The sequence below is a fragment of the Carcharhinus amblyrhynchos genome, chromosome 11, assembly GCF_965287045.1.
Source record: "Carcharhinus amblyrhynchos chromosome 11, sCarAmb.v2.hapA, whole genome shotgun sequence".
NCBI classification, from domain to species: Eukaryota; Metazoa; Chordata; class Chondrichthyes; order Carcharhiniformes; family Carcharhinidae; genus Carcharhinus; species Carcharhinus amblyrhynchos.
Window position 1 is genome coordinate 33997760 of NC_137334.1, and position 27102 is coordinate 34024861.

A 27102-nucleotide genomic window follows, 5' to 3' on the forward strand; every position below is an offset into this window, starting at 1 on the left:
TTTGCAGTAATTTGCTTTTACCCAATTCTTTAACTGTTGCTATAATTATTATTGGTGTTTCACCATTATAACACATAATGGGATTCCTTTCATTTTTAATGCACAGGATTCTCATATATTGTCTGCAGCAAAATGTTGGTGTAATTTGGTAAATTATTCAATAGCATTATGTGAGTGTTAACGATGGCACTTACTGCTGTTCCGGGGGCACCACTTCGTCCTCTCTCGCCCGGCAAACCACGAGGACCCTAGAATGCGTGATGAACAGAAAGAGTCAATTCAGTTCACTGCATCAAATGAGAATCCATTTCAACATTGCCTGTTGCTTCAAAATCAGACATGTGCATCTAAAAAAATCATATTTATAAATGCAATCAGCTGGTAAACCTTGTGGATGCAATGAAGGAAGAAATTGATAAAGTAGCTATGTTAAAAAAAGTGTTTGCTTTATTCTTTTAGAGATTTCCCAGGGTAGTTGTAAGGGTTGATTGTCATAGTGGGCACCTTACTCATAGGATCCCTACAGTGCAGAAAGAGGCCATTCAGCCCAACCCCACATATTTACCCTGCTCTTTCTCCTTGACACTATGGTCATAGTAAATTGCCCCAATTAACCCAACCCACGTATCTTTGGACTGTGGGTGGAAACGGGAACCTGGAGGAAACCCACGCAGACACGGGGAGAACATGTAAGCTCCACCCAGACAGTGCCCCGAGGCTGGAATTGAACCCGGGTCTCTGGCGCTGTGAGGGAGCAGTTCTAACCACCTATCTCACACAGAGTGGCTGGTTGGGAGATGTTGTATGTGTACAGAGCTGATCTTCTTTTTGTCTATTTAAATTAATGGGTAGAAAACCCAAGCATCTGTACTTTTCAACGTGGGCTCTGTTCATGCACTTCTCCAACTGGGACCACCTAATGAGGGAATTATCCTGATGGCTTTAATGTGGTGGTTAATGCAAAACTTTGGAATCATCAGTTTAGTCACAGACAGTTTTAACCAATTTAGGGAAATAAGGCCAATTCTACAATGTGTGGCATCAGCAGTCATCAACAGCTTCATTGTTAGATGAATAAGCCTTTGGCTGGTCGCTTGTCCAAACTGTTTAACATATTATAATATGTTAAATATATGTATAATATGTATATATTCAGGTACTGGATATGAAAACTGTGGCCACTCACAAAATTGGAACATTCTCCCACTAAAGCTCCACAAAATATAGAAGTTATGTAATCATTCCACTGTCCGGATGTTAAATAGACATTAGGTTGAATTGTCCAGCCTTACCCACCGGGAGGATGTTCTGATCCCGCTGAGGTTGACCCCTGCCACGGGTTTCCCGACAATGACACGGGAAAGAAAGGTAAGTCATCATCAACTTTGGCAGGACCATGAGATGTTGATGGCCAGCTGCCTCCGTCATGGGAAAATCTGCCGCCAGGGAGCTGGAGAATTCAGCCTTATGTGTGGAAGACAGCATTTGATCTTTAATGTGGGCTGGGATTCTCCTGTCCCCCTGCTGTGAATGAAGATTTGGCTGAGTGCCAATCTCTCCGTTCTTGTTGGCAGTGGTGGTGGGACATACAAAACCGGAGAATTCTGACTAGTAAATATATACATGTCGGATTAAACCTAATTTGAAAACATGATCAGCAACTGTTTAAACAGAACTGCATCTCCTGTATGCAAATGGTGGCCCAATGTATAAGTAATCCAGTTTTATCCATGGGCATTCTATAGTTGTGACAAAGAAAGACCTGGTTCTAAGGGTGCGCGACATGAATATATATTTCCACCTTGGGCAGAGCCACTGGGCAAGCCCTCTCCAAACTATCAATGCACACAGGCTAATGCCAACTAACTGGGGCATGACAGAGAAAACCGGCCAAGTGGGAAGGACTATGAAGGACTTGTGCCAAAAGTCACACCCTTCCCGCCCATTACAACTTAGTTATTTTGTAAAATTATTTACCATTGGGCCAGGCAAACCATTGCCCCCTGGAGAGCCATTTTCACCCTGTTTTAGAATCAGACAAAAATAAAAGCATTAAGAATAAGGTAGTAACATCCAGTCCAGTTGACGTGTAGTTACATTTACTAAAAAAGGCCAACGATTGTTTCTGAAAAAAATAATGACTTGATAAACAAGCAATTACCTTTGGACCTGGAGCACCAGGTTCACCATTACTACCATCGCGTCCATTGAAACCCTAGCAAAGACACAGATAATAAGGCATGTCTCATATTAATTTCTTTTGAGTATGCTAAGGAATTGTTAATAATTACATTTGCACTCTTGTAATGATAATAACGCAATTAAAAGACAAAGTAGACTCAAGACTTCCAAACTGTGGGTCATGATCCCAGATAGAGGTCAGAGGTCACACCAAATCCAGGATGTCTGTGCAGTGACCTGATACAGCTGGGGACCCAGCAGTGTCCCAAATGTGGGAAAAATTGAAGGTAGTGCGGTTGAGCCGGGGAGGTGAAAGGAGACTTTAAACTTTTGAGATGCTTCTGTTTTTTGTACAGGCTCATTATTGCAAGATAATAACCCTGCTTCACTGGTACTGGCAACTAGGCCAAAAGCGAGGGAGGAGAGCGGCAGGAGGGTGAGTGGGTGGATCAGGGAGTCCAGAGAGGGGAGGGGGCGGGCGGGAGGGCGGGCAAGGGGAGAGAGCGGGGGCTGAGGGCAGGGGGCAGGAGGGGAGGGGAGAGGTAGAAGGTAGGGGGGGAGGGTAGAGCGAGAGAGAGAGGGGGGCGGACTGGAGGAGGAGGGGAGAGAAAGGGGGAGTGGAGGAGGAGGGGAGAGAGAGGGGGAGTGGAGGAGGGGCAGCAGAGAGTGGGGAGAGACAGGAGGAGAAGAGGAGGGGAGAAAAGGGGGAGAAAAGGAGGGGAGAGAGAGGGGGAGCAGAGGAGGGGAGGGAGAAAGGGGGAGCACAGGAGGAGAAGGAGAGGGGGGAGCAGAGAAGAGGAGGGAGCAGAGGAGGGTTGGGAGAGAGGGGGAACAGAGGAGGGGAGGGAGAGGGGGGAGCAGAGGAGGGGAAAGAGCAGAGGAGAGGAGGGAAAGGGGGGGAGCAAAGGAGGGAAGAGGGCGGGAGCAGAGGAGGGGAGAGAGAGGGGGAGCAGAGGAGGGGAGAGAAAGGGGGAGCAGAGGAGGGGAGAGAGAAAGGGGGAGCAGAGGAGGGGAGAGAGAGCAGAAGCAGAGGAGGGGAGAGGGCGGGAGTAGAGGTGCAGTGGAGAGGATGCTGAATGAGTGGGTAGATGAGTTTTAAAGGAGAAGGGCTGCTGAGTGAGAGAGGCAGCAAAGAGTGAGTGAAGAGATGGTGGGGTGGAAAGTGGAACTGATGTGTGTGTGCGGAAGGATGTTGGGAAGAGGAGTGTATGTGGCTGGGGAAGAATGGGTAATTACACTGGCTCCAAGGGAATGGGGACTCACTGAGCATTTTGTCACCAAGGAATATGGAGCACTTGGCTGTAACTTATGAGTTCGCAAAATAAAAACATTTTAATGAATTGCTTTTAAAATCACAGATTTTCATTTATATATGATGTATTATCTATGTTGATCTATAACTCGCAAACTTTAATGATTATATATTGAATGCTACTATGTTGCTTTATTGCTGGTGTATGTGTGTGCTGGCACATGGGGTCAGATTAATTTTCAGGTATTAAAATGGGATCACATTGGAAAACAATTTGAGAAACACTGAAATGGACAATAATAAGGACTTACCCTGTGACCTTTCATCCCCGGCATTCCAGGTATTCCGGGTCGTCCAGGGGAACCCTGAGGAAGTAAATGAGATTCTGTCTTTAAAGGCACTTTACTATTAAGAATGATGTGGATGGCAGCACTGCCAGCAAACGCACAGTAAGATGAGAAAGACGAACTCCATGTTCCTGGCACAATCTTTTTAGGATCCTGCAAATGGAGGTTGTTATCATGATGAACAGCACCTCTGATTGGACAGGGGAATGTCATCATGGTGGCCACACCTTCACAAAGTCTGTCACAGGAGCACGAGAATAGGCAGTCATTTGCAGCTGAATTGAGCTTGATATGTATATTGGATATCTGGAACTTTAAATTGTCTTCTGTGGATTATTTTGCCAAGCTAAAGTATAAATCTCCAACATCTAGCTGATAACAAAACATTGGATGCAGACTGAAGCATTTATGTGGAGCCTAAGTGCTAGCATGTGCATGTACCCATCTGCAACTCATTGCAACCTACAGTTAGTGAGACAAAGAGATGGTCTGAAACTCTGTCCAATCAGCTAGTGCAGCGATTAGGTTAAAATCCACGCTGTCTTTCTATTTCAGCTTTTTGGCTAAGATTAAGCATCAGATCAAAAAACAGATGCAATGTCTTTTCTTGTCAGCTTGAATCTTGTGAGGATCATGAATTGGATTCAATTTGAACTTGAATTGTTTTTGGAGCAAGCAAGGGTATTGATTAATATCCTGTCCATTCTGCATATTGGCCTTGTAACTCTGAGAAAGGAACATTTTTTGAAAAAAAAAGGTTGTATAATCATACATTTCCTGTTGAGCTCTTCATCTGACTACTGTACCATCATCCCTCTAAAGACAGCATGGACAGATCACAATAACATGTGTTTACATTTCTATGGACATGTGCTTCTGAGACCAACAAGGGCTCAAATATACATTAACGATTTGGAAGAAGGAACTGAAGGCACTGTTGCTGAGTTTGCAGATGATGCAAAGATATATAGAGGGATAGGTAGTATTGAGAAAGAAGGGGGGCTGCAGAAGGACTTGGACAGGTTAGGGGAGTGGGCAAAGAAGTGGCAGATAGAATACAATGTGGAAAAGTGTCAGGTTATGCACTTTAGATGGAGGAACGGGGACATAGTTTATTTTCTAAATGGGGAAATGTTTAATAAATCAGAAACACAAAGGGACTTGGGAGTCCTTGTTCAAGATTCCCCTAACATTAACATGCAGGTTCAGTCAGCAGTTAGGAAGGCAAATACAATGTTAGCATTCATGTCAAGAGGGCTAGAATACAAGAGCAGGGGTGTACTTCTGAGGCTTATAAGGCCCATTTGGAGTATTGTCAACAGTTCTGGGCCCTGTATCTAAGGAAGGATGTGCTGGCCTTGGAAAGGGTCCAGAGGAGGTTCACAAGAATGATCTCTGGAATGAAGAGCTTGTCATATGAGGAACGGTTGAGGACTCTGGGTCTGTCCTTGTTGGAATTTAGAAGGATGAGGAGGGATCTTATTGAAACTTATAAGGTACTGCGAGGCCTGGATAGAATTACTGTGGAAAGGATGTTTTCACCAGTAGGAAAAATTAGAACCAGAGGACACAAACTCAGGCTAAAGGGACAATCCTTTAAAACAGAGATGAGGAGGAATTTCTTCAGCCAGAGAGTGGCGAACCTGTGGAACTCTTTGCCGCAGAAGGCTATGGAGGCCAGGTCATTGAGTGTCTTTAAGACAGAGATAGATAGGTTGTTGATTAATAAAGGGATCGGGGTTACGGGCAAAAGGCAGGAGAATGGGGCTGAGAAAAATATAAGCCATGATTGAGTGGTGGAGCAGACTCGATGGGCTGAGTGGCCTAATTTTGTTCCTATGTCTTATGGTCTTAAATCTGCTCATGTCACCCACATAATAAGCAATTAGTTGTTATGCTGCTGGGAAAGTGCCCTCGGGGACATCCGACCATATCTGTCTGGTGACCAGAAGTTATGGTATTGGACTAGGAACCCAGAAGTCATGGGTTGAAATCTCATCATAAGAAGTGGAATTAATCAATTGGTAACCAGGTGTAGCCCATACTATATGACTGGCACTTTACAGGTAATGAAATGATTTAGGAAATCACTAAACAATTGTTACAAAGTTTAAGAAATTGAGAATTGAACATTATATTGAATTAAGACAAACACAATCTCAGTGCAGTCACACTTCAAAGTCCTTCTCCCCAACGCCTGGGAACTGGGGCTGAAACTCAGAGAGTTGTCCCATAGATTAGTTAACAACCTGATATAACCACAGAATCACAGCAATCAGCCAACATCCCACAGTCCTACCCCATTAGCAGGGTAGTTTTAGCGCATTAATAGGATAGTTAGAATCATTGAAACAACAGTGCTGGAGGAGGCCATTCAGCCCATCAAGACTGCACCAACACTATCCCCATAACCCCATGCATTTACCTGGCTAGTCCCCCTGACACTAAGGGTCAATTTAGCATGGCCAATCTGCCTAACCCACACACCTGAGGACTGTGGGAGGAAACCCAAGCAGAGGAAACCCACATAGACATGGGGAGAATGTGCAACTTCTACACAGGCAGTGACCCAAGCTGGGAATTGAACCCAGGTCCCTGCCGCTGTGAGGCAGCCATGCTAACCACTGTGCCACCGTGCCACACCATTACAGGATAATCCTGCCCCATTAACAGGATAGTTCTACCCCATTCGTGGAATTGACCTACCAAGGTGGCAAACACAATGGTTTTGGCCATGGAAGTCTTCAACACTGGCCTCCAGTCTTTTCGTGATTTAACATCAACACGACTAAAGGAACATGATTAATGCTTTCTACATCCCCTCAATTGATAAATCACTGCTCCTCACAATGAATATCACTCAAAGAAAGCACTGAGGGAAGTAAGGACACTTTCATAGTGGCATACTAAGAGTATCTCATTGTACTACTCATTGGTCAAGATGGCAGAACCCTTAAAAACATAATTACTAGACGATGCCTGTGTCATGTAAACCAACGTGAGGAAGTAATTGACAGGGCCTCAGCTAATGTGGGTGTCTTGGACATTTCTATTTACAATAGCTTTAGCAGAATTATTAGAAGTGACTACTACATTATCCTGAGATGACAAAGTCTCATCTTCAATATCAGGCATGAGCATTCCCACAGTACAGAAGGTGGCCATTTGGCCTATCAAGTCTGCACTGGCTCTCTGAAAGAGAATGAATGGCATCCTCCGTTGTTTAATGTACTAGGTAGGAAAAGCAAGGACAAGTCTAAAGGCTGGAAACTGGACATTGTTGGTTACCATCAACAGAATTGTATATCACCAAAAACCCCGAGGGCCGGTCCATCTCTCACTCCATGATCACCATCATGCTTGGAGACCACCCCTACTCCAAATGTTTTGGGAGATGTGTCCTTGAAGTAGATTGGTGAGTATAAAATTTAACTGATGCTGCGAGGGTTGAACGGGTCTTATAGAAAGGAGTGTCAGGCCAACACCAATATCCTTGAACAAATTACAAATCTAATGAAGTTAGGCAGTGTTCCCTCAATACTAAACAGATTACAGACAGCAGCAAACTATTGACACAATTAAGCAATCCTACAATCAACAGATAAGAGTAAAGTTCTGTAGTTACACCATGTCTAGACAATAATGATGGTCAACTTAGCTTGGAAAACCATTTTAAACATGATGGTGAGCTTCTAAGATGGTCTAAGACCTACCTAACCAAGAACCAACAGCTCAGTCAATCTTCTGCTCACTCCAAAACATATTTATTCATTGTTACATGGTTTAAATAAATAGAACACTGAGAAATCGAATGCTCACCAGCTGCTCTGGATTATCTTCACTTACCGGAAGACCTGGTAGTCCACGATCGCCCATCCTGCCTTGTTTTCCCACCGTACCCTAATGTTAAGCATTGTAAAATCAGTCATTCCAAATGCACATAATAAAAACGTAATGGCAAAATGTTAACATTATAAAAAAGCTGCTCCAATTTCCATATTGGGGAATTGCTAGATTTTGAGTTGTACATTAATGAGATCAGCAGATTGTAGGCTGATTTTGAACTTCAGAGACCAAAAACCAACTACAAAGTAAAAAATTGTTTTGGCAACAGGATTGCTATAGTAAATCAATATCCTGTAATACACCGTAATTAGATTTAATTTCCACTAATTACAATGGAAAACAGGCTCTTGATTTGCTACGAAAGCATTTTACACTCTTGATGAAGACTAATTTCATGTTCAATGCTTCTAATTAGAAGGAAACTGTTTAGAAGAAATGTGAAAATTGGAGGAAAACTATCTTTTGGGTAGGGCAGGAATTAAGCTATTATACTATTAAAATAATTACATCCACCAAAATTGAGGGAAGTAAAGGACCAGAAATAACTTGTGGAGATTAACCAATAAAAAAGAGCAATATGTCTAAAGTTTTCAACAAGCCAAGGTAATAACTTAAATCATAAAGGCTCTGAAATATTCAAACACAGAGACATTCCTTAGGACAATCATGTAACACTTTAAACCCTGGGGAAAATTCATTCACATCAAATGGATCTGCTGACTGCTCAATAAATCAGAGTTTTCCAACACCTCGGCCTCTTGGGTGGCTTCTACGCTCATGAAAGGTTCTCAAAAGCCACAAATAAGTGTTACACCAATACTGGCATTAATTCTTGTGTGTGTCTCAAACTGCCATGATGAACAGAATTCAACTAAAAGCAAATTACTATGGATGCTGGAATCTGAAACCAAAAGAGAAAACACTGGAAAATCTCAGCAGGTCTGGAAGCATCTGTAAGGAGAGAAAAGACCTGACGTTTCGAGTCCAGATGATCCTTTGCTGTCCTTACAGGTGCTGCCAGACATGCTGAGATTTTCCAGCGTCTTCTCTTTCGGTGATAGAACCTTTCATAAGCGTAGAAGCAACCCAAGAGGTGTTGGAAAGCTCTGATTTATTGATGTGAATGAATCTCCCTCAGGATTTAAAGTGTTACATGATTGTCCTAAGGGATGTCTCTGCGTTTGAATATTGAAAGTTTGGTGTCACAACTCATCCACCATCAAACAGCACTAAGAACGGTCCACTGTAACCCACCACACAATGCAAGCATAACATAATAAGTAGTAAGAAATGTTCTATAAGAGCCAATAAAATAAATTGCCTGGGCCAATCAGACTGCCACATATGATTCAAAATTTGTCATTGAGAAATCTCAGGTTCTTCTTCTCTCCTTTTTTAATAAGCAGTCTAGTTATAATTAAAGTTTTGTAAGTTGGTGTTAGTCAAAACCACAATAAAAAGGGGGACGGGAGGAAACAGAACCAAAGGGAAAGGTTGAAGACAGCTGAGATAAAATGACAGAAGCATTAAAGATACAAGGCCAAAGTGAACGGTAATTGGACAGGTAAAGAATCAAAAGATGTGGTTAGAGGAAGTGTGAACCACAGAATGGTGAACAGTTGCCACTTGAAAACAAAAATAGGAGAAAGAAAGATAGAGAGAAAAGCGAGTTAAAAAAAATTCAGCAAAGAGAAAGGGAAACAACGTGGAGCAAAAGTTCAGACTGAAAATTGTTGAACTCATTTATTGAACGGTGTAAAGTTCCATCTGAAAGACGAGGTGCTGTTCCGCAAACTTAAGCTGATCTTGATTGGACACTACATGAAGCCAAGGATAAAAACAGTTCATTTATCAAAGTGGAGAATTAAACTGACAGGAGACTGAAAGCTCAGGAACATATGTGTGGACTGATTGGGGATGTTAGAATCATAGAATCCCTACAGTACAGAAGGAAGCCATTCAGCCCACACGGGCGCTATTCCCGTAACCCCACATATTTACCCCACTAATACCTCTAGTCTACACATCCCAGGACACCAAGGGGCAATTTAGCATAGTCACTGCACCTAACCCACATATCTTTGCCTGAGAAGGTGCCATGGGGAGGAAACCAGAGCACCTGGAGGAAACCCACGCAGGCACGGAGAGAACGTACAAACTCCACACAGACAGTGACCCGAGTTCCTGCAGCTGTGCTCACCACTGAGCCACCACGCCACTGCAAAACAGTCAGCTAATCTGTATTTAGCCTCCCCAGTGTAGTGGCGACAGTGGCTGCATCATACTAAATTGCAAGAAATACTAGTAAATCACTGGATGGAGAGTTTGGGGCCTAGGATGGAGAGAGGAGAATAGGCCAAAGGACAGCTTTGCAATTGATACATTTGCCTGAGAAGGTGCTGTGGGGAGGAAGGGGCTGTGACTAAGGAGAGTGGACCAGTGTATCACAGAAGGGGTTAGTTCTTTCAGGATGCTGCCAGAGCAGGGGAAGGTGTGTTTGGTGGTAGAAGTGTATGAAATAGCAGAGAATGATCCATTGAATGTGGAGTGCAGTGGGATGGAAGGTGAGGAAAAGGGGGACCCTATTATGGTTTTGGGAGGAAGGGGAAGAGGTGAAAGCAGCATGAAATGGAATGGACACAGTTGAACACCTGTCAACCATGATGGGGAGGGGACTGGTGGTACATTCAGCAGTAAGAATCCTCCAATAGCGAGTAATAATAAACAAAAACAACTTCCCAAAGTAAAGGCTGAATGAAGAAATGCTCTCCCCAATCCCCATCTGCCTCCTATTTCTACTGCGTCAGCTGATCATCACAGCATGTTGCCATTGGTTACATTGTAACAGGGGTTAGGGGCAGTCCTGGATTGAAGAGAAAAAAAGATAGACTGAAAACCCTAATATGGAAGGTGATAGGTTCGAAAAGATGTAATGAAAATGGAGAAACTGACAGTGGAATAGTCCTTGGAGGAAATAAAATTCTGAGAAAATGTCATCAAAATAGTCGTACAAGTCAGTAGCTTACAGTGAATATCACTCCAATATTCTTTATCTCCAAATGTCAAGGAAGAGAAGAGTTGGAGATGAACCATATCCAGGCAAAAAAACGGTGGAAATTTGAAGAAAGTTGATGAGCTTTCCAGCTTTGGACAGCTTTCTAGTTAGGCCTCATCAGAAATTCTGCATCCAGGTCTGGGCACAGTACTTGAGGAAGGATGTGAAGGCAAAGGACAGGGAAAAGGCGAGATTCACAGGAATGATTCCAGAATAAAGAAGTGGATCTATGAGGATTGATTGGAGAGGTTTTCCTCGGGAAAAAAAAGGCTGACAGGAGATTAGATAGAGGAATTCAAGGTACTGAGCGAAATGGACAGGGTAAATAGTTTTGGTTCTTAGGAACATAGGAGCAGAGGGGAACATTTGGCCCATTGAGCCTGCTCCATCATTCAGTTTGACCATGGTTGCTTATCTGTCTCAACACCACCTTCCCACGCTACAGTCCATATTCCTGAATGACATTTGTATCCAGAAATTTATTGATTTTTGCCTGAACATGTTCCATGATTATGCTTCCACAGCAAAGAGAATTCCAAAGATTCACCATCCTCTGAGTGAAGAAATTTCTCCCCATTTCAGTCTCCTTGTTCTGAGACTGTTTCTTCTGGTTCTAGACTCACCAATCAGGCCAAATGTCTTATCTACATCTATCCTGTCATGCCATGTAAGAATTCTGTAAGCTTAAATGGGATCATCTCTCGTTCTTCTGAATTCTAGGGAATATAGACACACTTTCCTCAATCCTTCCTCATAAGGCGATCCCACCATCTCAGGGATGGCAAATATATCCTTCTTTAGATAAGGAGACCAAAACTGTACACAATCATCCAGGCTCTAATCTCTTTGCATCACAAGGAATTTCTCCAGCTCTTACTGTCTGCCACTCATATATGTTGGAAGGATTTACAACTTAATACTCAACTTGGTTGAACAAATAACTAATGCCTTTCTTGGCTATCAAGGCAGTTGTTTGGAAGATTAAAGACAGTTAGAATCCATACAATGCAGAAGGAACCATCTGGGCCATCGAGTCTGCACCAACTCTCTGACAGAGCATCTGACCCAGGCCCTATTCACATACTTACCGTGCTAATCGCCTTAACTTGCATTTCTTGGGACACTAAGCAGCAATTTAGCATGTCCATTCCACTTAACCTGCACATCTTTGGACTGTGATTTTGATTTGATTTGATTTACTTTGATTTTAATTGATTTTGATTTGATTTACATACCCTCTTCCACCTTCTTCTGTCAGGAAAAAGATACAAAAGTCTGAGATCACGTACCAGTCGACTCTAGAACAGCTTCTTCCCTGCTGCTGTTGGACTTTTGAATGGACCTACCTTGCAATAATTTGGTCTTTCTCTACACCCTAGCTATGACGGTACCTCTACATTCTGCACTCTCTTGTTTCCTTCTCTATGAATGAGTTTGCCTTGTCGGTATAGCACGCAAGAAACAATACTTTTCACTCTTATACTAATACATATGACAATAATAAATCAAATCAAATCAGATAGTGACTCTTAAGAGTTATCCTGACTTGCTCTCTAAATATAATTTCCGCTAAGGATGATAATCCCTGTATCAAAACAGCTCTTATCCAAGTCACAAATGACATCTGATGAGACTGTGAGAAAGGTAAACCTCATTGTGTAACATTGCTACTTGAAGATCTTGACTGGTGCAGTTTCATTTCAAAATCATTGACTTTACAATGCACACTATCCTATTTGCTGGTTTATTTGACCTTGGAAAGTGTGCAATTGACGTAATTTAGTTCGCTGTCCAAATTGCACAGATGTGTTGGAAGGATTTACCACAATACTGTGGACTGTTCGACACATCTCCTCTGGGAAACAAGAAGACTGAAAATTGTGCTCATCGTATTTGCCACTGATTCACTTGATGTAGCCCTTGGCTGGTGAATGACAGGAAATTTGGAGAAGTAATCAGGAACAATTAAGAAGTCATCACCCTGTAGCACACAAGTTAGTAGCTATTCTTGACCATGGATGTGATGGAACATCATAAGAACAGATTAGCTTTTTGTGACTTGTCTGATGTTCCTGACAGTTTGTTCTATGTCTATATCGGCCAATAAACGGTCTCACCCACAAGTTGTCTTGTTTTTTCAATGCCCATGTGACCTTGGACATGGCTATCTTGTTGAAGCCTTTCTGGTATCAGCCCTTGTCGGCTCCACTTCAAATGCCAAGTTCATCACAACAGAGCCACAAGGTTCTGAGGTCTGTGGAAACCTCTCGTACTGTATCCAGCACTCCAGTGATAGAACATAGAACATTACAGCACAGTACAGGCCCTTCAGCCCTCGATGATGCACCAACCAGTGGAACCAATCTAATAACCCTCTAACCTAAACTATTCCAATGTTATCCATATGCCTATCCACTGACCATTTGAACGCCCTTAAAGTTGGTGAGTCCACAACTGCTGCAGGCAGGGCATTCCACGCCCTTACTACCCTCTGAGTAAAGAACCTACCTCTGACATCCATCCTATAATTACCACCCCTTAATTTAAAGCTATGTCCCCTTGTGTTAGCCATCACCATCCGAGGTAAAAGGCTTTCACTGTCCACCCTATCCAATCCTTTGATCATCTTGTATGCCTCAATTAGGTCACCTCGTAACCTTCTTCTCTCCAATGAAAATAACCTCAAGTCCCTCAGCCTTTCCTCTTAAGACCTTCCCACCATCCCAGGCAACATCCTGGTAAACCTCCTCTGCACCCTTTCCACTGCCTCCACATCTTTCTTATAATGCGGCGACCAAAACTGTACGCAATACTCCAAGTGCGGCCGCACCAGAGTTTTGTACAGTTGTAACATGACCTCACGGCTCCGAAATTCAATCCCTTTACCAATAAAAGCTAACACACCGTACGCCTTCTTAACAACCTTATCAACCTGGGTGCCAACTTTCAGGGATCTATGCACATGTACCCTGAGATCTCTCTGCTTGTCAACACTACTAAGAGTCCTTCCATTAGCCCTATATTCTGTACTCCTGTTACTCTCACCAAAGTGAATCACCTCACACTTTTCTGCATTAAACTCCATCTGCCACCTCTCGGCCCAGCTCTGCAGCTTATCTATGTGATCCAGTGATGACGATCTGCCACAATGGCCTGAGGTCAAGATTTCTGGAAATGCCGGTCTGAAATTTCTCACCGTTGTCTTGTCCAGATAGCGTTGTGATTTTCTCATCTCGTGAATTGTCACAATCTGGAGTTCAAAGCACGCTGATCCGTTGGTAACAAAAGTGTTGAAGACTGTGGCAAATCGATGAACTTACAAATCTGCAGTTTAGTGTTAACACTCCCATGCAGTAGACTGGGAAACCGATATATGTGATAAGTCTCGTACTTGTTGGCTCTAAAATAGACTCCCACTTCAACAGATTTGGGGAGGCAATGGCTTCACTGTATTGTCGCTGGACTAGTAATCTCAAGATCCTGGGCAATGCTCTGGGGACCTGGGTTCAAATCCCACTGCAGCAGATGGTGAAATTTGAACTCAATAAAAAAATCTGGAATTAAAGTCTAATGATGACCAAGGAAGCTATTGTCGATTGTCGTAAAAACCCATTTGGTTCACTAATGACCTTTAGGGGAGGAAATCTGCTGTCCTTACCTGGTCTGGCCTACATGTGATTCCAGATCCAGAGATTCTTAAAAATACCCTCTGAAATGGCCTGGTAAGCAACTCAGTTCAGAGCAGTTCAGGATGGACAATGAATATAGGCCCAACCAGCGATGCCCACATCCCATTAATAAATAATTTTTAAAAATGTCTTTGAGTATCCACCATGGTAAAATAATGGCGCTTACTCCTGCATCAATCTTCAATCATAGCTTGTCACAGTTACCCGGATATTGTATCCACATGCTCAGTACCTTCTTTGCCATCTAGGAGTCTGCCTGTTTTTAGTCCTGCCTGATCTTTCCCTGTGACACCTGTTGCTTTCTGAGGTATAGCTTGCTGTGGTATCCTCACTGAATTTTGAATGTATTGATGTAAAATCAGCACATTCAGTAAACAGACTGAGTGTGAAGCAGGCGGTAGGGCATACAGCTACATTAGATGAAAAAAATGAATAAGAAAGTAATCAGGAAAGCAGAACAGGGAGAAAGAAGTTATGAGAGAAATGACATGCAGATGTCATTGTTAGAGAATTATTGAACCCCACAATGCAGAAGGAGGCTCGGCGAGCCTGCACTGACAACATTCCTAGCCCACGCCCATCCTTATAACTCCGTGTATTTACCCTGCTAATCCCCTGACACTAAAGGGTAATTTAGCTTGGCCAACCTCCAGAACTTTGGAGTGCTAATTACCTGAGGGCAGAATTGAACCCAGATTCCTGGCATCGTGAGGCAGCAGTGCTAACTGTGCCACCGAGCCTCCAGTCATGAGAACAGTTGACAGAACTTTGTCTGTCAAAGAAAGAAGATGGTACAAACCATTTTTGAAGTAAAGAAGCATTAGGCTGTTCCAGAACTGTAACCTGAACACAGGTGACTGTGATGTTATTATTTTGTTCTATAACTGCAGCCTTGAGTGATGTTCATTGAACCCACTGTGATGCCACACAGAGATTAGTAACATTTACATTCAAATATACTTAACAGTGTATAAATAACGATGTAAGTAGGGATCAATATCATTAATCAAATCACAATTTGATGATGTAAATGTTAGTAAGCATTAAGTGAATCTTATGGTTATAATTTATCATCATTGATCAAAGTCAAGTTACATTTTTATTACATGGCATTCCAGGATGTTTTTAACTATTTTAGGAACAAAATTCCATAATTTTGTAATTATTTTCTATAAAAACGATGCTTATGATAATTTTGATTAGTGTTTACTTCTGTTCAGAACAAAACAGTGGCTTCCCTCATTACATGTTAATCAAATTGGTTATCTAGAATTAGAAATGAGCTGAACGTGGTTTCAGAGTATAAACTTAAGCATAAATGGTGACTATCACCATGTTTTTTAAATGATTGAATGTATTTTCCGATGCAAATGTTGACCAAAACGTGACGACAAAGTGAACTGAAATGAATGAGTTCATTTACTTGCATCGCATTGGAATGGGTCATGCTTCTTTGAGCTTGGATGTGAACCATCCATCAGAAACAAAAATTGCCAAAAAGAATTTAACCATTTTGGTGAAGAATAGCAGACGAGTTACTTACATCTTTTCCAGGTAATCCAGCTGGACCCGGTCTGCCCGGAGGACCCGCTGAACCCTGTAACACAAAAATGTTCTCAGGATTAACCGGGGTTCTTCATATTTAAGACTAGCGAGTAAATACATCTATGCACTCAGAGCTAGAACATGCTACAAAGTGTATGAAAAAGGAAAATACATTTGGTGATAATGTTATAACAACGTGCTACGCAATATACTGCACAGGGCACAAAAACAACATTTGTGGGTGATACAAAATATAGAAAAATTGTGAAAGGAGGAACGTGTAGAACTGCGAAGGACGTAGATGAGTTGGTGGAATGAATGGACAGGCAGCAGGTGAAGTTCAATGTGGAGAAATGGGAAGTGATCCATTCATAAATAAGAACATGAGAGATCATATAAACTAAGGGCAGCACAGTGGTACAGTGCTTAGCGCAGCTGCCTCACAGCGCCAGGGCCCGGGTTCGAAATCCAGCTTGGGCCACTGTCTGTGTGGAGTATGCATGTTCTCCCCGTGTCTGCATGGGTTTCCTCCAGGTGCTCCGGTTTCCTCCCATTGGTCCAAAGGTGTGTGGGTCAGGTTGATTGGCCATGCTAAAATTGCCACTTAGTCAGGAGGACTAACAGGGCAAATACGTGGGGCTACAGGGATAGGGGCTGGGTGGGATTGTGGTCAGTGCGTACTCAATGGGCCGAATGGCCTCCTTCTGCACTGTAGGTATTCTATGATTCTATGATAAAGGCTACAACCCTAAGTGAGTACAAGACCAGAGTGACCTGGGCGTATATGTACATAAATCCTTAAAGGTGGTGGGACATAAATCCTTGAGAGGGTAAGGCATGCAGTATCTTAGGCTTTACGAATCCAGGCATGGATTACAAAAACAAGCTTCTGTTGAACTTGGATGAGACACTATTTCAGCCTCAGCTGGAGTATTGCATCCAGTTCTGGGCACCACATTTCAGGGAGGATGTGAAGGCATTGGAGAGATTGCAGAAATGGTACACGAGAATGGTGATGAGGAACATCAGGTGTGAAGATTAATTGGAGCAGTTTGAATTGTTTTCTTAGAGAAAAGATGGCTGACAGGAGATTTGGGTGGGCACTGTGGTTCGCACTGCTGCCTCACAGTGCTGGGGATGTGGATCCAATCCCAGCTTTGGGTGACTATCTGCGTGGAGTTTGTACATTCTCCCTGTGTATGCATGGGTTTCCTCTGAGTGCTCTGGTTTCCTCCCTCAGTACAATGATGTGCAGGTGAGGTGGAGTGGCCATGCTAAATTGCCCCTTGATGTCAGGGGGATTAGCATGGTAAATGTGTAGGGTTATGGGGATAGAGCCTGGGCAGGATCGTTTTCTGAGCAGGATCGATGGGCCAAATGGCTTCCTCCTGCACTGTAGGGATTCTCTGATTCAATTTGATGGAAGTATTCAATATCATGAAGAGTCTGGATAGCATAGATAGGGAGAAACTGTTCCAACTCATGAAAGGATCATGTATGAGATGATCATACATTAAGGAGCAAAAGTGACATGAGGAGAAACTTCTTTCACACTGAGTGATTGGAAAGCACTGCCTGAGAATGTGGTGGAGTCAGGTTCAATCTTGGGATTCAAAGGGGAATTAAACTGTCATCTGAAAAGGAGGAATGAGCAGGATTACAACAAGGAAGCAAGAGAATGGCACTAAGTGAATTGCTCATTCAGAGAGCCAGTGCAGACATGATGGACTGAATGGTCTCCTTCTGGCTTAAACATGTCTGTGATTCGGTGAATGTGGCACATATTCCCATGTGAGCTACATCTCTATATCGATGACATGTATGACCTTCCAAAAATCCAGATGGGAGAGGAGTTAGGAGCTGTGTAGCTAAAGGATCAGCACTGAGTTCATTTCTGTTCTCAGCATATGTTGTTAATTTGGATTGGGTATATTGAATATTGACTTGGAATTTGTTGATATCTCACAATATAAAAGATTTGGCAAATGGCAAGAAAGACTGTAAAAACTTCAGAATTATATCCACCAGTTAATGGAATCAACAAAAAGATGATTGATGCTGCTTACCAGAGTAAATGTGAGGTAGTGCACACTAACTTTTGTGGACTGTGCTAATTTGAGACCACAATAAAGTAGTCAAATGCATTGTTTAAAAGAAGGATCTTCTTTATATAACAAAACAATGAAGTTTAACAGTAACAGTAACTCAACAAAACAGTAATAACTATGCAAACAGGAGCACTAGTAAAACAGGTCTTACTTGTAGAACACTGTCTTGCAGACTAAAAAGCCTTCCAAATCTGCACATGCTCAGAACACTTAACAGACATCAGTACAACAAATACATTGGAGAAAGGCTCTGTGCCCACAAAGAGACTCTAACATGAGAGAGAACAGAAATCCCATTGGTGGAGAGCCAAGAAAAAATTGTATGGCCTTCACCAAGGGCTACCTACCAATTCAGGATGGCAATCAATCCCTAAGACCTACTGGCCCAATCATACGTAGTCATTGCTGTTAGGGGCCCTTCCATGGGCCATATATTGCTCCTAAAGGAATAGCATCCCCCCAGATCCACTGGGATGCTGTCAGGTTTCACCTGCCCATATCCCCACAAAGTGATGGGCCCTCCTAATGTAGGGAAATTGACCACAGCGGAAGGAAGTGGTCCTTAATTGGCTGTTTTAACCGCTCAATTGGCTTCCCATGGGTGTCTGAGCTGTGAAATTTCCCAAATATGGTGGTGGGAAAATGTTGAGCTCCCCCTTCCACTCCGCACCACCCCCCCCCCCCCACCACCCCCCCAACCCTTACACCTTGCCTTGTCATTTTGCCAGCTTTGCTGTTAAAGGGTGCAGAAAATTCTGGCCTACCTTTTTGGGAGAAAAATAAGCAATAGAAATAAACACGCAATACAAGGGTGTGAATCCTCTAATAACATGTATATTTATGAGAGAACTAGAGGCACAAGTCATTAATTTTACAAAAAAGGAATATGCACATAAAGTCATTAAACATCCCAACAATATTTTGGTTTTATAAATAGGAACATTTAGTACAAAAGTAAAGAATGAATATGGTAAACCTGTCCAAAATATTGATTAGGCCACAATTTGAGTGTTGTGTGCAATTTTGGGAGTCCTATTATATAATGGACAAGGTTATGGAAAGCGTATATGAACACAAGAACATACAAAGTAGGAACAGGCCATTTGATTCTTCAATCCTGTTCCGCCATTTGATAAAATCGTAGCTGATCTGATTGTGGCCTCAACTGTATTTGCCAGTCTACCAGTTAGACCATTTGATTCCTTTGTCAATCAAGAATACAACCCTGCCTTAAAAAATTCAATGACCCTGTTTCTCCTGCCCTCCAAAAAGAAGAATTCTACAGACTAATGACACTCGGAGAGAAAAAAAATCCAATTCCCTGGTTCTTATCTCTCATGCAAGGGGAAACATCTTCTCAGCATCCACCCTGTTAAGTCTTCTGAGAATCTTACATGTTTTAATAAGATCACCTCATATTCTTTTAAACTCCAATGGATACAGGCTCAACCTGTCCAAACTTTCCTCATAAGGTAACCCATTCACCCCAGGAATCAATCGAGTGAAGTTTCTCTGAACTGTTTCTAATGCAATTAGTTTCTTTCTTAACCAAGGTGACCAAAACTGTATACAGAACTCCAGATGCACCAACAGCTCCTACAACTGTCACAAAACATCCCAACTATTCCATTCTCCTTGCAACACATGACACAACATTCCATTTGCATTCTTATTTACTGTTGTACCTCATACTGTGATTCAGGTACCAAAATGTGCAGATCGATCTGTACTGCAGAGCTTGACAAATTCTCTCAATGCAAATGATGTGCTGCTTTTCCATTCTTCCTGACAACCTAGTCATGTTTGCATTCTTTCACACTATATTCCACCTGCCAAATTTTTACCCACTCGTTTAACCTATCAATATCCATTTGCAGACTCCACAAGTTCTCTTCATACCTTACTCTCTTACCTACCATAATGTCATCAGCAACGTTAGCAGCTATACAATTGATCCCTTCATCCAAGTTATAGAATCATAGAATTCTACAGTGCAGAAAGAGGCAATTCGGCCCATCGAGTCTGTATCAACCACAATCCCAACAAGGCCCTATGCCCATAACTCAATACATTTACCATGGCTCGCCCCCCTGATACAAAGTGGCAATTTAACATGGCCAATCCACCTAACCCGCATATTGATAGAGATTACAAATAATTGAAGCCCCAGCAGTGGTATCAGTGGCACTGGTTATATCTTGTGAACCCAAACGTGATCCATTTATTCCTACTCTCTGCTTCCTGTCAGTTAACCAATTATCCATGGTAATATGTAAAAACATGGCAAAACATGTGGAACACATGTACAAGGAAGGCCAAAGATGGTGTGGATGGATAATTTCAGAAAATGGACTGACTTCTTAATGGGACATGCAGTGAGGTCAGCAGAGAATAAAAATCAGTGGAGAAAGATTGTTCATAGTGGGGTCAAGCCTTGGAATGAGAACGTATAAAAGGCAAGACAATAGAAGCTAATAAGTTACTCCCTACACCATGAGTTCTTATTTTGTATAGTAGTCTTTGATATGGCACCTTAACAACTGCCTTCTGAAAATTAATGTACACTACATCTGTAGGTTCCCCTTTATCTGTATTACTTGTTACTTCCTCGGAGAACTCTAATAAATTAGTCGAACACAATTTGGCTTTCATAAAATCATGTGATTCTGCTTGATTGCATTAAGATTTTCTAAATGCCTCGCGATAAGTTCCTTAATAACAGATTCTAATATTTTTCCTATAACTGGCTATAATTAGGCTAACTGGCCTATAATTCCTAGTGTGTGTCTCCCTCCGATCTTGAAATGAGGAGTTACATTCGCTATTTTCCAATGATGGGACCTTCTAGAAATAGGGAATTTTGGACATCTGCATCTACTATTTCAACAGCCACTTCTTTTAAGACTCGAAATGAAGTGCAAAAGTTGCTGGTGACTTGTCAGTCTTTAGTTGTAACAGTTTTCACAATAATCTTTCCCTGACATTTGTAATTATTTTCAGTTCCTCTGTCCCTTTCACCTCTCAGTTTACAAGTATTTCTGGGATGCTATTTGTGTCTTTTACAGTGAATACAAACCACAAAATATCTGTTCAATGCTCTCACCCTTTCCTCATTTTATTATTAATTCCTTAGACTCACTCTTGTTACAAGGTTGTGACCCTTCACTTTCGAAAATATGCTTTTTTGACTTTAAACTAAAAGTAAATTTTGCAATTTGAACTGGGAGAGCAAACTGCATAAAAGTGCAAGGCCTTATTCCAAGAGGAAAGTCAGAAACAAATCGCCCTCAGAGGAGTATGGAGAGCACCATTTGACATATCACAGATATCTATCCAAACTCATAACTGTCCAAGAGGCGTTAGAAATGCAAAGTACTGCATCTTGAAACAATGATTACCAGACAGACTCATGCAAATACCTTTGAAATACACACTGGTTGAATTATTTCAAGGGAAGGCTGCCCAGCTATTGGAGAGAGATTTTAAATGACACAGGCAGATTCAAGTGGGCCTTCAGCAGAGGAAACAGGCTGAAGAAGGCTGCTGTCTCTCCCTCAGTCTCTAAGTGTGTCACCCAATTTGAGATGGCACAGTAAGTCGTCTCACAACACCAGGTTAAAGTCCAGCGTAGCACGAGCTTTCGGAGCGCTGTCCCTTCATCAGGTGAGTGACGAGTTGGGTTCACAAACAGGGCATACATAAACACAATTGTAATGGAGTTTGTGTTTAAAAAGCTTGTGCTATCAAATAAACCTGTTGGACTTTAACCTGGTGTTGGTGAAACTACTTACTTACTGTGCCTACCTGAGTCCAATGACAGCAGATTGTCATTAATTGCAGTAAACTGAGATCTCATAACAATTGCAACATGGGCGACGCGATGGTTAGCACTGCTGCCTCACAGCGCCAGGGACCCGGGTTCAATTCCCCACTTGGGTCACTGTTTATGTGAACTCTGCATGTTCTCCCTGTATCTGCATGCGTTTCCTTTGGGTGCACCAGTTTCCTCCCACTGTCTGAAAGACATGCTGGTTAGGGGCATTGACCCAAACAGATGCCAGACTGTGGCGACTAGGGGAATTTCATAGAAACCCTACAGTGCAGAAAGAGGCCATCCAGCCCATCAAGTTTGTACTGACCACAATCCCACCCAGGCCCTACTCCCGTATCCCTAAACATTTACCCACTAATCCCTCTAATCTATGCATCTGAAGACTAAGGGGCAATTTTAGCATGGCCAATCAACCTAACTCGCACATCTTTGGACTGTGTGAGAGTGAGTGTGACAGTGAGTGTGAGAGCGAGTGTGAGAGCGAGTGTGAGAGCATGCGTGAGAGCATGCGTGAGAGCGAGTGTGAGAGCATGCGTGAGAGCACGCGTGAGAGCGAGTGTGAGAGCATGCGTGAGAGCACGCGTGAGAGCGAGTGTGAGAGCGAGTGTGAGTGCGAGTGTGGGAGCATGTGTGAGAACAAGTATGAGAGCGAGCGGGAGAACGAGTGTGACAGCGAGAGCGAGTGTGAAGCATGTGTGAGAGCAAGTGTGAGAACACTTGTGAGAGTGAGTGCGAGAGCGAGGGCGAGAGCGAGTGTGACAGCGAGTGTGACAGCGAGAGCGAGTGTGAAGCATGTGTGAGAGCAAGTGTGAGAGCAAGTGTGAGAACACTTGTGAGAACATGTGTGAGAGTGAGTGCGAGAGTGAGGGCGAGAGCGAGAGCGAATACGAAAGCGAGTGTGAGAGCGAGTGTGACAGCGAGAGCGAGTGTGAAGCATGTGTGAGAACGAGTGTGAGAGCTAGTGTGAGAGCGAGTGTGACAGCGAGTGTGAGAGCATGCGTGAGAGCGAGTGTGACAGCGAGTGTGACAGCGAGTGTGACAGCGAGAGCGAGTGTGAAGTATGGGTGAGAGCGACTGTGAGAGCGACTGTGAGAGTGAATGTGAGAGTGAATGTGACAGTGAATGTGACAGCATGTGTGAGAGTGAGTGTGAGGGCGAGTGTGAGGGCGAGTGTGAGGGCGAGTGTGAGAGCACATGTGAAAGCGAGCATGAGCGTGTGAGCCTAAGCTGCGTGATGCTAAATGCTTGATGTCATGTTAATGCTTAATAAATTTGCCCTTGTATTAACACAAGAAAACTTTTTCTTGGTACTTTTCTGCTCACAACTTAAACAGTTAAACATTCTGATTTGGAAAAGATATACGCTCTTAAAAAATAAATTTAAATCTTTGTTGTAAGCAGGTGAGGATGTTGATTGGAGGAGAGCCAGTTCATTCCTTTTCACCTGATCACAATGTCCTTTGGAAGGCCAAACCTCACTATAGTTATTCTTTACCCTTTTAAATGTGAAAATTCTTACTATCTGTTTTTATTTTTCAAGCTAGCTTTCTTGCATACCCTAATTTCTCTCTTTTATTGTCTGTTCATGCTTTGCTGGTTTTAAATTCTATCCAATCTCCTGACCTACCACTAAGTGTTAACTCTGACTTATGCCTTCTCCTTCAATTTGATGCTATTTTTAACTTTCTTTGTGAATAATGGATGTTGCATTCTTCTCCAAGAGTTTTCTCCTAATGTTTATCATTGCAACCCAACTGAACTATCCATTAACCTGTTCATGTCAGTCAACTCTGTCTTCCTGCCCTCATAATGGCCCTTATTTAATTTTCAAACACTAGTCTTAGATCCATTCATCTCTCCCACAAACTGAATATGAAATTTAATCATATTATGATCAGTGATATCTCAAATCACTTGAGGCCATTAATTAATCATGTCTCATTACACTTTATCAGGTTCAGATAGCCTGTTCTTTGGTTGGCTATTAAATGTGCTACTCTAAATAAATGTCCTGGAAACACATTATAGACTCAACTTGCAGGCTATTTTTGCCAATCTGATTCACCTAATCTATATGTAGGTGAAAATCACCCGAATTACTACCATACCTTTCCTACAAACCTCCATCATTTCTTCCTCAATATTCTATCCTACAACATAATCATTTTCAAGGACTTATGAACTACTCACACTTCTTACCTTTGCTATTTCTTTACACTATCCAAACCATTTCTCTATCTTGATTTTTAGAACTAAGGTCTCTCTCTCTCTATTGTATTAAAGTCAGCCTTAATTAACAGAACACTGCCACTGCCTTTCCCTTACTTCCAGACTTTCCAAAATGTCAAGTACCATTGAATATACAACTCCAGACCTTGGTCACCTTGCATCCATATCTCTGTAATGGCTATTAAAACATAAACATTTCTTTCAATTTGAGCTGATAATTCATCAGCTTTGCTAAGAATGCTACAGGCATTCACACACAGAGAATGGGATTTTCTGGCCTCCCCACCGTGTTTCTTGTGACAGGAGGCAGCACACCATTCACCACCGTTTGGTTCCAACATTGTCAATTAGATTTCCCATTGAATCCACCCTATGCTGCCTGGAAACCTGTGGCAGAGGTATGCCAACAGTGGAACCTGAAGATGCCAGCAGTATGAACGGTAGGAAAGTTCTGACCAGAATCTTTAGTTTCATCTTTTTATTATGATTAGAAACTACAGCCTTATCTACTAATGCATTCTTAAGTCTGTGCATTCTGCCCCTTCCTGTTATGCTGTTATTATCATTATCTTTATCTCTACCTTGCTCTCTTGCCTTGTTCTTTCCCTTTACTATAACTCCCTCATATTATCATGTACCCCCACTATTTAGTTTAAAACCATCTCTGTTATTCAACTCACCAAAATATTGGTCCCAGCCCAATTCAGGTGAATACCATTCCAATAATACAGCTCCCATGTCCTGCAATACTGGAGTGAGAGTCCCATGAATTGAAACCCATTTCTCCCATGCCCATCATTAAGTGGCTCATTAAATTCTAATCTTATTTACCTTCTCCAATTTTCTTGTGACTCACCTTTATGTTTTTGTTTTTCAGTTTAGCCCCACATGCACATACTCCTGAAGTAGACTTTCTAACTTCGTCCTAGCTATGTTGTTGGTACCTACAATGGACTGTGACAACTGGAAGCTCCCCTTCTCACTGCAGTTTCCTTTTCAGTCGATGCCCTGAACCCTGGTATTGAGCTGGCAACACAACTTTACGGGCTCTCGCTGCAACAATTGTATATGAAAACTGATGGCCATAGTTTGTGTAAAGATACGTAATGGGGCATTAGAAAATGGAAGATTTACCCTAGGAGCACGACTTTACCTACATTCATGCCACACTCCCGCTGCAGCGAGTTTGGAGAATTTGGTGGCCAACCAAATCTCCACTCGCTACAACGAGATAGGAAAATCCTGCCAGCGTGAACAGTGATGAGATTCCGGCCAAGATGCTTAAGGGATCTTTTCTTTACGAGTTTGTTGATATGTACAACTACTACATCAGGAAAATGTAGTCAGAACGTTGAAGAAAATATTACTCCAAATATCAAATTAAGTTGAACTCAAGAAGAAGACAAAAGGTTTGCAATCTTAAAAACCATGGCGAACCGAGTGTTTGTTTCAGCAAAAAAATACAATCCAGTTTCACATTGACAATACCAGTTGTAAACCTTTATTAAGGTACTCACACTGGAGCCAGGCAGTCCAGTCTCACCAGTTGCACCAGGATAACCTTGAGGACCCTAGGAGCAATCAAAATTGATATATATTATCACAGCAGAAAAAAAAATCAATATATTTTGTGAATAACAGTATGTTGCACAGTACATTGTCCAATGCAATTAAAGGCTTGAAGCTATTTTCTTGAATAACTAGATCCATTCACCTAGGCAATCACAACTTGAAATATACTATAATGATTTTTATAGACAAAGAATCAACATTTTGATCAGAGAACATCACAAGAAAAATACTTTTTTGAAAAATCATTGAGCTTGCTTTTTCAAGCAGAGAAACATAACTGCATACTGTAGCCTATTCTAAATGAATAAGATTGCTGCAAAACAGTTACTCAAAAATTTGTTACATAGCTATTAATTTATAATGACCACACATTAAAAGAACTAGTAAATTTGATGCTGCCATATAAAGCCTCTCTATAAACTTTAGTTTTCACATTGCTGATAATATTTGCAAGGTTTATGTCCATTAAACTTCTGGTTAGATTAACCAATTGGTAATTTAGGGGTGATCTCTTTGACCAAGAGAGCAGTTAGAATGTAGAACTTGTTGCTACAAGGCGTCGTTGAGATGAATACCAGAGATGCCATCAAGGAGAGACAAGATGACCACATGAGTGAGAAAGGAAGAGAAGAATATTTTGATGAAAACAAACTGGAAGAGATGCAAGTGAAATGCTGCTTGGATGGTGAGCGTTGAAGAGGTAAAGGGACAGGTATTACACCTTCTGCGATTGCATGGGAAGGTGCCACGGGTGATGAGAGAAGTGTTGGGCATAGTGGAGAAGCAGGCTAAGTTATCCCAGAGGGATCATTCAAGGTCCAAAACACTCATTCCAGGTTAAGCAGTGTTTCACTTGCACCTCTTTCAATTTGGTGTATTCGCTTCTCCCAGTGTGGTCTCCTCTATACCGGAGAAACGAAGTGTAGACTGGGTGATCGCTTTGCTGAGCACCATCAGTCTGTGCGCATTCAGGACCTGACCTTCCATTGCTTGCCATTTTAACACGATCTTGTTCCCATACCCACATATCTGTCCTTGGCTTGCTGCAATGTTCCAGTGAAGCTCAACGCAAACAGAAGGAACAGCATTTTATCTTCCAGTTAGGCATTCTACAGCCTTCCGGTCTCAACATCAAATTCAACAAGTTCGGATGATTAGTTCGACCCCAATTTGACCCCTTTGTTTTCATTTTATTTAATTTTTAACTGTTCTCGACTTTTTATTTCTTTATTGTTTCTCCCTCCCACTCTTTTCCCCTATTTTATCCCCCTTTCCTTACCTTTTCTCCCCCTTTGTTTCCCCTTTCCCACTTTTTCTCAATTTTATCCCTGTCCTGCCCATTTCTCCCCTCTCCCCCAACATGTTCACAGCTTACCCTCTGATTTCAACTTCTCTGCCTTTTGGCCAATCACACCTTTTATTCTCTCCATGGACTGCCATTAGCAG

At 42.2% G+C, this 27102-nt stretch overlaps 1 protein-coding gene across 1 annotated transcript in view; it reads right to left on the bottom strand.

Annotated features, from left to right (window-relative positions):
* Positions 1-25649, bottom strand: part of LOC145349809 (uncharacterized) — a 113832-nt gene extending 88183 nt beyond the window's left edge. The window contains exons 1-7 of the mRNA XM_080198353.1: positions 25602-25649; positions 15914-15967; positions 7627-7680; positions 3745-3798; positions 2162-2215; positions 1978-2022; positions 195-248 (exon numbers count right to left, since the gene is read on the bottom strand). Of these exons, the coding sequence (XP_080054479.1) occupies positions 195-248; positions 1978-2022; positions 2162-2215; positions 3745-3798; positions 7627-7656 (237 nt within the window). The 5' untranslated portion in view covers positions 7657-7680; positions 15914-15967; positions 25602-25649. The remainder of the gene's footprint in view (positions 1-194; positions 249-1977; positions 2023-2161; positions 2216-3744; positions 3799-7626; positions 7681-15913; positions 15968-25601) is intronic.
* Positions 25650-27102: the final 1453 nt, after the last annotated feature.